This window comes from Anopheles marshallii, chromosome 3 (assembly GCF_943734725.1).
Source record: "Anopheles marshallii chromosome 3, idAnoMarsDA_429_01, whole genome shotgun sequence".
Classification (NCBI taxonomy): Eukaryota; Metazoa; Arthropoda; class Insecta; order Diptera; family Culicidae; genus Anopheles; species Anopheles marshallii.
The window spans coordinates 14057912-14070043 of NC_071327.1; the positions used below are offsets into that span (position 1 = coordinate 14057912).

Below are 12132 nucleotides of genomic sequence, written 5' to 3' on the forward strand. Positions count from 1 at the left end.
TACATTGTCAACACATTTCCGTTTTGATGTGCTTTTTTTACAAGTAGATGCGTAGATTATGCCTTCAATTTTGTGGAGGATCTCCTTTTGTCTCTCCCTACGATCATGCCAAACATATACGCCATGTGTAAAGTGGAAATTTAGTGTCGATGTCTGGATGGATGAATAGGAAAGTTTATCAATTTATGGTAAACAGCTGGAAGAGTATGAATGTAAAAGGATTAAAATAAAAGTATGGTAATTTTACTTACCTAAAGAAAGATACCACAGTCAATTTTTCGGCGTACAAACAAATCGAATCCATTGTTTCATACTATAGTTTTTATTTTCATTTGTATTATAAGCAAATCGAATGAATCTTGTAAAGAGTGACACCGTACACCAGTCCACCGCTAAACTCGTTTTTTTTCGCTAGTTCGAGCTGTTTGTAGATTAAAAATTGAATATTTGTCATTTCATATTCTAACCCTTTTTTCTATCTACGACCGTGTGTGTGCGATGGACAAGTTCTATGCCTATCGTGACGCACGCACACGCAACATCTAAATTGGTACTACACAGTAATGAACAGGAGGGTACCCCACGGAAGGACTTCCAAAAAATGAAAGAGTCCTTGTTGAATTTCCATTGGTGATTCAAAAACATTGGTGACCCTATAATTTTCAGCTATATAATGACGATTTCGTTAATAATGCTTACGCCCGGCTATTCTCCCTCTATCGTAATATTACATCACGGTCAAATTCGGTCCAAAGTGTTTGAATAGTACAGAAACTGGAAGTATCGATGATTATAATTGCCAAATTTTGTAAGTATTTCTGTTCCCTATTGGTGTCGCATTACACATAAGTACACACACACACATACAAACGAGTGGCAAAATTTATTCACATCTAAATTCGTCAAAAAATGTGTTATCGAGCACGTGAATCTTGTGTTTAAATGCGTGTACAATCGCCATACAGATTAAATGTGTACACAATGCTGTTCCCCTTCGGTCATACTTTACGCTAAAAACATCAATAGTGCGAGCGGCAAAATACGTTAATAACGATGATTTACTTTATACCGATGAAATGTTGCCTGACCCACCATATTCTGATGCTTTATGGCCTAAAAAAAACCTGACACCGTTGCACTGGTATGTGCTTGTTTGAATCTTCCAAGCGTTAGCTTGTGAATTAAATACAATTATATTAGATGTAAATGCATATGCTAATGTTTGCTTATTTGCTATGTATATATATTGACGCTAAGCGATGCTCCGAAAAGAAACTTTGTCTCTCTCTCCTGCATTACACAATATTCATCGCATGGAGCTTTGTGGATAGTTCATCGTCTACCGTCGGTTGAGACACTTTGATAGCGGGAATGTGTGCATAAATACAATGGGGCGATATTTTGTGTGGCGGAAAAGAGAAATGAAAATTGTGTTAAATAATTTTGTTGTTTCTTAATTGCACTGCAAGACCTAACGACAATCAAAATATCACACACCACACGCACACACAAAAACGTCATGCAAATCACCTTCGAGACTAACCGTAACTTTCTTTTGCAGCCCAATGAAACGATTCTTGCAAAGAGTCACGCATTGTAAATGTTAGTAATCTGAACAGGGAGAAAGAAGCTCCCGTTTCCGGGTCCGAGTTTTGTAAAAATTCAGGATGAAGCATGGTATGTACGTACATTGGCCATTCGTACCATTTGGTTAACGGATGTACTTAAAACAAACACAAAAAAGGAACACTCACAACTGGATGAAACGAACACGCGATGTTGTATTAATTAAAAACAAAATGCACACCCCAATGAATGAGGCTTTTGCACACGCATGGGAAGGATTCTTTTCCTAACCCAGCGGCCACAACAGCATGCAGTGGCGCAAAACGGCTACAAATGTAAAACGAATTAATCTGACGAATTGCATCGTCTATTTGGTCTTCTTACTAGCACCGCCGGCAGTGGCCGTCCGAAGCTGTTTGAGCTCCTTCGTCCAGATCAGATTGTTAAAGAACTCCCCGAGTAGGTACAGACCTACGCAAAAACCAAGACTGACGGCAAAGAATACGAGACGCTGCGGTAGGTTCAGTACTTCCAGCACCGGGTAGACCCAGATGCCGCCATAGTGTCGCACAACGTGCAACCACCCAAGGTATGATGCCATGAAAATGCCCAGACCGGTCAAACCGGCTTTACGCGTCGGGTACTGCCGGAAGCTGGTGCAAATTTCTATTACCATGAAAATGACGATGTTGGTATGCATCACATGGTTTAGCCAGCTGCAAGACGAACGAAGATCAGATGTTAGTAATTGTAATCAAACGCTATCCGAACGTTTGTTATGTCTTTCGCTGTATTTACCCAGGGAAAACGGCATCTAGCGCCTTGGGGAACACGAGCTCACGATCGATCGCCATCAGCGTCCAAAACGTAACGCCAACATTCAGCGCTACCGGGAAAGCGAACGCGGCCAGCATGTAATCCTTCACTTTCCGGATCAGTGGCATCCGCTTCGGAGCTACCTCATTTGTGCCGACGAAATCGTTTAGCAGACAGATCGTAAAGTAAACCGCTTGTAGTATCTGTAAAAAAGAATTTAAGAAGGTTCAAATTAATCGGCCACAGTTTCCAGCAATCGTATATTGATTGAAAATTCGAAGGAGCACACAATTATTCACGTACCGCATCCCAGACAGTGAGAAATTTTAGTTTGCCACCAAACTCACCACCCGGTCGTAGCATTCCCGGTGGAAAGTGAACGTACGTAAAGTCATAATAAATTCCGTATGAAAACTGGATGGCCGCGATTAGGTGCATAAGCGTACGCAGTGCACCATAAACACCGCGCTGATACCCATCGTTGGACTTGGATTTGGGCATTTTTGTGTGGGCAAGGTGATGTAAATCTGTTACTGAACTGAACACGTTACAATGCAAAGCGTGCAGTGTTTTCTATCGGGTTTTGTTTTTGTTACTCGGCACAACTCTGAGGCGAATGCACAACACTTAGCGCCTTCTCTGGCGTGTACTACTGTTGAGTGCCGCGTTGTAGATGACTGTGCATTATTACGCGCGTGTTGAAGATGTGGTTTATTATCTCACTGCCACGACTGTTAACGAGGAAGAGCAATCAAATGCCCCACTTCGTACTTTGACCGCACTAGAAAAGATGCAAGATTTCTGGTGTTGGAAAAAAACAACGTCGCACAGGTTTCCGTGTGTGCGTTTTGCCTGATTGTTGACATTTTCAGCCAGATTTTGACAGCTGCCAGTTGGATCGAAAGCAAACCGCGAATCACAGCAGGCGTGCGCAATTCGCGTTTCGTAAACTTTACCACCCGCTTGCTCAAATAAACAAAGTGTAAATCCCCCCGGAGCCCTCCCGTCTGCTCTCTTTGGCGACCCGGAACTGCAGCAGATTGATTGAAAACTAATTAAAAATAAACCGATACTTCAGAAAGTGCAGTGAGCGTAAAAGCTGCTCATGAAAGTACGTAGCGTACAGATCGATTGCGTGCGGAACTGCATCATCTTGTACAGTTCATTGGCATAGCGTCGATAGTAGTGCTACCGTATCAGCTGATCCTATCCTTGGAATGCACTCGAAGTTCGCTGAACTCCCGCGCGGTTGATATTTCTTGTGAACGGCTAAAAAAGAGCGGGTGAGTGTTGTTTTTAATATTATTAAACTCAATTATGGTTTTCAGGGGAACGTTATTCTGTATTTTTCAGCTTCAGATGATATTTTTAGAACCAATTTTGTTGATTACCTCTTGGCCATACTTGCTATCATACAGAGACCAAGAACAATCCGCATCCGCAGAGCAATTATATTGAAAATAGCGACAACAGGTTGCGTCGCGAATTTATATGTGACTGATTTTGCATGATGGTGAGGTGTGCAGAATTATATTGATTTTAGCTATTTTTTACGATCTACTAAAAACCATCCGATGGAATGATTGTATTTTTTTGTCATGAAAAACGACCTGACCGCATAGGTTAAATCTATTGGAATCTTATTTTAAAGTACATTTCACATTAATTTCAAGACATCTCATTCTCCGAACAGTGAAAGTGCACCATATCCCAGATGGACTCGGCCTTCGTATGATCGAATAGATAATACAGTCCGTAACAAAACTATACGATATATAGTTTTTTAAGGATAACAAAAACAAGCTTTATTTTGCACAGTTATAGAGAATAAAACATATATTTTTCTAAGGGGTCACATATTTTTATGCATATTATAACAATTTTTTAATGAGGTTAAAAAGAGCTCCATGTAACATAACTACAGGCAGTCCCCGAGATACGCGATTCCTCTTATACGTGGATTCGGAGAGATAAAGAGTCTACCTCAGAGCATTTAGTACATTATATCAATTGCTTTACGAAGCTAATTTCTTAATATTGTTCCCCAAGATTACCACGAATACGATTTACGATAAATGTTTATACGAAGAACTGCGTTAAATGTGGAAAATTCGTTTGGCACTCTGGGAACGTTCTTACCGTTATTTTGATGTTACACCGTCCTCAGAAAGTGGCTGTTTCAACGGAAAACGTTCCTTCACTTCATTCCGTAATCTACCAGTACTACATTTTATTAGAGTCTATAAAACACCAGGTATCCGCTTCGGTGTGCGGAATGTTACCCCGTGTTGGCTTACACACGTCAGGTTGGTGAGGCGTTTCTGGCAAGCATATGGTTACCATCAAGTGTGGGCGAACCGTCGTGTTGCCGTCGTAGATCGGGCGTAGTGTTTGTTTGTGCGAGGTGCATTCTTGACAAGCGCTACGAAGATATGCTCTTCCTTGGACGTAAGTGCACCAATCAGAAAGTGTACATCATCATTACCATTCGCTTATCTTCTTCATGTTAAATAAACTGGAGATACCTGGAAGCTGTTTTTTAATAGCAGGATGGCCAGGTGCTCATGAAGAGATACAAAGCATGTTATACCAAACTAATTGTAGTTTTAGTCTAGAAGGTCTCTGTCTGAAAACAATTATTGAATGAAATGATACTCTTTAACTAACTAAAATATTGTTGACAAACGTTTAGTAGCTCTCTTACGCTACGGAGAAAGTGGGTAAATTAATTGGAATCTAACAATTGGGGTTTCGGTCATACGGTTGGAACCCAGACTGGAAGCCGTCAAAGTTTGCCAGCGGGTTTGCGTAACCCACTGGTGCCGTCATCGTGGGGACAAAGTCGTTAAAGTGATTATGTTATTTGTTTCATACTTCCTACCCTCCATCTTTCCGTACGAACGACAACCTCTGGTGGAAGACGGACAGTACAAGAAAGGGAACAAGTACGTACATATATATCGATTTTTGGAGCAGTTCAATTGCATTCGTTTCGTTTCGACCCCGTTTCGTCTCAAGTGTCTTTGGAAGGTGATCTTTACCAATGACCTCGGATAGTATGGAGGTCGACTAGATGTAGATATAATATAGGACGGTAACATTCGAGACATGATTAAGTGAATTAAAAAAGTCATTTTATATAGTAACTAATAACACGCAAGATTTAATCTTGTGCTACTGGAAATAGAGTATTGAAATATATTAATATTTTATTAATAAATTATAATAGTATTAGTATTAGTATTAATAAATCTTTTGAGAAGAGTCTTTCATATGAATCTTTAAATAAATGACTCTCAGAAGATTCATCCGCCCAAAGGAGGGGCGGGGGGTACTGAATCTCACAGGATTAATTAATATTTGAAATCGGGATTCAGATTCATTTGTTCAGTTCAAAGATTCATTCCGATTCATGAATCTGAATCAGATCCACTGGTATCAGCTAGTATGTCTTATTAATCTTGCTTGATCTTGCTTATACAATGAGCAATTTGTTTTTATTTTACGCCGCAAGACAATGTCTGTATCTAGGTTATCGCTTGTGATAAGCTGCTCTGTAAGTTTTATTTACAAAAGTTTGTTTTCGTAGGTTTTATTTGCATTAAGAGTAACGGATGTACTCATACGCAACACATTTTCTTCATGCAAATGATACTTCTGAAATGTTTGTTTGCGTAATTTCTCTTTACATTTTCTTGTTATTTTTCAAATCAGTAAGCCAAAGAAAAATTCAAATTATAATATTTTGCAATAATTTTTTTCAAGTATTTGTAATTAAAAAAGTTCCTATGGCACTGTTTGAGTAAATACAATAATAGTTAGATAAACAACAGCTGAATCGTTCTTCGGATGAACAAATTTGATGTGAATAAATAAAAAAAAATATATATATATATCAACAACCAGGCGGCTCCATCGAACTCCAGTACACAACGTTTGCACAACAACTGCACCAGCAACAGGGCGATAATGGTAGGTCATTATCACCTGCCAGCCTGGGGCAAAACGGTATCAAAATACTTGTCGATTTGCCAGCGCCGGGTTTTGCACGCGCGCCACCTCGACCTCGCGTTTTCGGCGAGCGCATTTGTTTATGTTACATTTTATTTTTAACAAATTGCGCACATTTTATCATCAGCCGAAGTGTTTTCATTTTTATGCATACGAACATGGACGGAGTAGAGCGCACATGGGTGTAATAAGTGCCCACCCAGCTAAGGAAACGTTAAACATCAACAAAACACCGAAACGGAAACAAGCTCTGGAAATTTAACGTTGCTTCGTTTGGATTCGTAACCGAACACTTTTTTTTTGCGCCGTACACGCTTCTCAATGTGTGTTTTTTTTTTTTTTTGTGGGGAACCTTATCCGCCTATACTTTTACGGAAGCCGTCCATAAATCTTTCGCTTTATTGATCCGCTTGCAATAACGAATTTCGCGAGTTGATGTGTTGTTGATGATTTTGATGACGGGATGAGGTTATGGGCGAGAAGGAAGGCAAGAAAGGTTACAAACGGAAGACGCGGAAAACATATGCACATTTTTGACAACCCCACCACGGACAGGACGGTACGAAATGAAATGTTTTACCGACTGGAAAGAACCTTCGGTGAGGAAATGTTTTCCTTACCAGTCTCGGGTGTGTTTTGTTTGCGATTTAGTGACCTTCGGAAGTTTTCTAATTTTGGACAGTTACAGACATAACATTATTTGCTCAGAACTCCAAACCAGGTTGCTGGTACTGGACAACTCTTGTAATATTGAGCCAAGTCTTCTTCTGTTTGGCGCAACAAGCTTATTTTACCACGACTTCTGAGCATTTCTAACTTATTTTAACCACGTTGCCGTATTGCCCAGTTCTTGTTTCGGGGGATTGGTCTGGGTGGGATTTTGTACCAGTCTTGTCACGCGAAGACCGTCGCCGCTGCCAATACACCACCCACTAAACCAAGTAAATGTTGTAAATACTTTAAAAAAGCTCCCTAGATTTGTATTAGAACATGTTTGTTTCTTGTGTGTATGTGTGCCTTGCGTTTGTTTCGTGTTTGTTGTGTTAGTTTATTGATTAAACAATATTTTAAAATTAGAGTTTTTTTATTTCATAAGGCTCGACTTGAAACGCTTGAAGCTTTTATCCAAAGTGCAATTCCCATTAGTTTGAAGACACTCCTTTCTTCAAGCAGCGAAAGAGCAGCCATTTGTGGGCGGAAATTGCTTTATTTTATCAATGACCAAATAGCTTGGGAATCTTCTTAGAGTGCGAGTTACGAGGAACTTTAACAAGTTAGACAATATGATGATACTAACCAAACACCAGTACGTCAAGAACTTGGATCGCCCGCCGTATTCGGTCGGTCGCATCATCTTCGGCACGACGAGATCATCCGGGATGTGGACGAAAAAGCGATCGTAATAGATCGCGTAACCGTACTGGCCGAACGCGATCAGATGCCACGTAATAACGAAGGCTGGCAGCTTGTAAAGTTGCACACTGGACATCTCGGTAGGACTCACTTATGCTACACCAGGGAAAAAGGACACTCCAAGAACAAACAAAAAGATGCAACAAACGTTCGCAGCGACAGCTGTTTGGCGTGCTTTGCTGCAGTAAGTGGTTTCTGTTTCTCTTTATCCTTGCGTATTCCGTCTACACTCGACACTGTTTAACAAAGGAAAGCTACACGGAAAGGGAACATCTCATTAGCAACGTACACATATATTTATGCCGTATTGCTGGAACTCAAACACACGCACACACACACACACATCGCAACTTCTGTTGGTCACTTTTCCTTTGATCCGTTTTGCTGTCAGTAGCGGGGAACGAACCTAGTTCACACACGTACAAAACGTTCCTCAGTGTAATAATTTGCGAAAACGGCATGCAGTCACGATGTGGTGAGTTTTCCGAATGGCCACGGAAACGTCTGCGCGGAAGTGCGGAATACCGAGCCACTGCGACGTTTGATTACAGGAGTGGAAAAAGGAAAAGGAAGCAGGAAGAAATGTCTCAAAGCAAAACCTAAACGAAATGGAAAATGTGCGCTAGTCGGTGTTATTTTGTGCCAACCCTTTGTGGTTTGTTTTTTTTTTTTCGAGGGAAGAAGAGAATATAACAGCCACTCTAGCAATGTTACTACTGTGCTTCCATTTCAGAGAGTTCCAGCACGGGTTGGGTGGTACAATGGAGAGACAACTCACACGTGCTTTGTCAGCACTTGAAGTTAGTGATGGAAGTGAGCTTTAACTTTAACACACACCGCACACTATGCCGTCACGTTGGAGAAAGGAAGAACTGAATACACAACTCAGGACGAGTTAAGGTAATCGACCGCACGGCTAGCGTTCAGTATACCTCGGTTGAAAACGTGCAAACCGGAGCTCGTATTACACCGGACTTTTCTTCCCGACGCCTACAACTCCACTCGTAGAGGTGGTTCGCTCTCGATAATCAACGCGAACGCGCCTACCGATGGTACACGAATGAATGAATTTTGTGTTGTGTGGAAACGTTACCGACCGGGTTACTCGGTATTGTAGTGCAGTGTGCTGTGTGGTTCGCTGTGAAAAGGAAGAGCAAATGTGGGAGAGCATTGCGCAACCGTTTGCTCTCTTTGTGTGTGATGGAGGCGCCCCATACTTGATGATGTTTTCCTTTTTTTTTTAAAAATTTTGATGATAGTGAGCGAAGATGACACTTTCGCCTTTAAATGTGAATTTTGTGCGTGAGAAACCAAGAGTTGGCAAGAGTGTAGTATGAGAGCTTATTTTATCACAGAGCGAATGAGCGCTCTCAGTGACGTTGTTTGATATTTACGGTGTGAGACCGAATGTGTGATGACGATATCCGTTGCATATTGTGTATCTATTTTTTGTGTTAATGTGTTTGTTTAATTGTATTGTGCTTAAGTAAGTGGTTTATGGTGCTTTCATTCTGTTGCTCCCTGCACAATTGTACAAGCAGTTTATTAACATTATTGAAGATTACATTATTTTTAAAAAAAGATAATTCAGTTCATTCTTGTAATAACAAGCTATCCAGCTTTCTCCATACAAAGATGTTCAAGTTCCAAACATTCCCAATAGATTGTTCGATTATTTATCGGTCATATGTGTTTAAAATACAGTTGATGCACTTTAAATGATAACCGATTATCTCGCTTAGTATAGTCAAACGGTACACGAAGTTGATGCAGTAATTAGTATCCATTAAATACACACAAATTGATTGGACGTACTTGTTTGGACAAATGATCATATGTCACGCACAGCGGTATCACAACAATGAATGATAGATTGCATGTCTACTATTTTTGTACAGTTATCTTAATAGAGGCTGCAGGTTGAGATGAACACTGTTTATTTCTGCTTCAAGGGCACTAATGTTCAAGCTGTAGTAAGCTAGCCATTTCTCTTTCGCTCTCTGGACATTTCGCTAATCTTTAGAATTCAGTTCGTAATTTTAATAACAGTCAATAATTATGTTCCCACGAAGCACACTTGCTCTGTTCCCTTGCAGAATTAACATAAATCCTGTCAGTTAAGTCAAAGCGAATGATAAAAAAATATGCAGTGGAGCACCGATTATCCGGGTGCCCAATTATCTGTGCAGCTCAGAAATGACAATTCCAAAGGAAATTTGACAAATTCCCTGAAACACCGTTGATGAAACAGTGGAAAGTCTCTATTTTATTTGATAAAATCAGCTTAAAGCCACAGAAAACAAATACAGTTTCTCTTGCAACAGACAGGAAAGATTAATTACACACTTATAAAGCCCACCCCTTCATTATACGCAAATATTTATCTTAAAAAGAAGATGTGCCTATTAACCGTGTGGTCCAGTTATCCAGCAACCTTCTAGTCGTTGAGAGCACGGATCATCGGCGCGCCACTGCATGTTAATATCCGTACTCACCAAATTCCAGTAAGTTAGAAATATGATCCGTCCCTTGAGCGGTAGTTGAAATTGATCGCTTGCAGCCAACAGCTTTAAACTTTCTTCCACCGCTGCTAGGTGCATTTCGGTGTACGAATAATCGTAGTACATAGCAAACACTTCCGTTAGTAGCTCCGTGCTGTACACGAGCCGATATAATGTTCTTTTAGTTTTTAATATTTTAAGGCAATTACGCCAACTATTTTCAACCTTAACACACATTTTATGGAATTTCTCTAATATCTATGATGTGTAGCCACCGTTTGTGAGGTTTTAAGTGTACTGCAGGTTCACGATGAGATCATCAACAGATCACTAACGGCGTGTATAGATGGAAGGTCTACTGCTAGTCAATTCGAATGTTGGAAAGCAAAGGCATGAGTTGCGTGAGTTATGTCTATTTCGTCTCGTTATAATGATGCTACATGGCGTTCCTTAAATAGAAGCAGTTAAGTAGACACAATCGACCATTCACGACCATGCGTATGCGTAATATGATAAGTAAAGGTTTAGTCTTGGCCCGTAGCTCATGCCAATCTGTAATTTTTTTTTGTATCTTATGATCAAATCGATGCTTTTTATTGTTAGAGTCGATATCTAATGCGTCTAAGAATCAACACTATCAGACAAAAAGTAAAACATTGTTACTATTTTAACTTAGCTCTCATAAACGGGCTCTTACGTCTGATATAATAGTACTACTATTACGAACATTTCACTTTTTATTCCCACCGTATATGCGTATTTCCCATAGTGTAGAGCCTACGTGCCAGAGCACGAAGCGTTCTACGAATGCGAGCAACGGTTATCTTCATTTGCAGTGTGTACAATGGCAACCACGGATCAACTTTGCATCATACCGCCGAACGAGTGGAACGAACTACGTGATCTGTTTCGGGAAAGTTGGCCCGAACATCACATGGCCTATACAACGATTGACAACTACATCCGGTGGTATGAAAAGGATAGCAATATTAAACATCTCACCATTTACTGCTTGAACGGAAGCTGGCGTTCAGATGGAACTTATTTAGTTGTGGTACGTTAATACAACGGATCGATCATTTTGAATTCCTAATGTAAACTTCCATTCTTTGTAGGATCGCTATCAGCTGTTTGCGTACAGCCTGGAACCAAGTAACTGCGTACTGGAAAAGGCTCTTCATCTGCTTGATTGGAGTACGGGATTGAAAGTGAGTTCCTTACTCGCCCGTCATCGAGCGCCTGTTATCAATGTGATCACTGCGAAAAATCTGGAGAAAGAGTATGACAGTGAAACAATACTTTTCTACATGCCGAAAGCCGATTGCGATGCACTGTGTCTGACTGTACCGGAAGGATTTGAACTGAAGCCGTTACGTTCGGAGGATGCTGCTAAGGCGAACGATCATTGGCCAAATCGACACCAGGGTTCGTTGTTCTTCTTGCAGCGGTTGGCTGCATGGAATGCAAACGTGGGACTGTACGAGCGTTCATCCGGTACATTGGTGGCGTGGTGCTTTCGTCTGCAGGCTGGACCTCTCGGAGCCCTGCAAGTCGATCCGGAATATTTGCGACGCGGGTTTGGTACGGTAGTGGCAATTGCAACGGCTAAACAAACAGCCGATCTCGGTCACGATTGTTGTGCTTTAGTAAATGCGAATAATATCCCATCGAAGAGGATGTTTGAACGAATTGGCTTCAAACATAGCGGGGAAGCATATTGGATAAGAACAATACCGACTGTGCCAAACGAATGGCAAGATTGAAGATGTATGAAGATTGTGTCACGGATAGGTATAGGATTATCAGTTTTGTTGAAACTAAATTG

The 12132-nt window shown here is 40.7% G+C and overlaps 2 protein-coding genes across 2 annotated transcripts; one reads left to right on the top strand and one right to left on the bottom strand.

Annotated features, from left to right (window-relative positions):
* Positions 1–1295: 1295 nt before the first annotated feature.
* LOC128711266 (androgen-induced gene 1 protein-like) lies at positions 1296–2883 on the bottom strand. The gene is made up of 4 exons (XM_053806132.1): positions 2686–2883; positions 2365–2585; positions 1951–2282; positions 1296–1357 (listed from the first exon to the last, which is right to left on the bottom strand). The coding sequence occupies exons 1-4, from the start codon at positions 2881–2883 to the stop codon at positions 1296–1298; spliced, it is 813 nt and encodes a 270-aa protein (XP_053662107.1).
* Positions 2884–11148: 8265 nt separating this feature from the next.
* Positions 11149–12070, top strand: LOC128712615 (uncharacterized). The gene is made up of 2 exons (XM_053807505.1): positions 11149–11361; positions 11423–12070. The coding sequence occupies exons 1-2, from the start codon at positions 11152–11154 to the stop codon at positions 12068–12070; spliced, it is 858 nt and encodes a 285-aa protein (XP_053663480.1). The 5' UTR covers positions 11149–11151.
* The last annotated feature ends 62 nt before the right edge of the window (positions 12071–12132 follow it).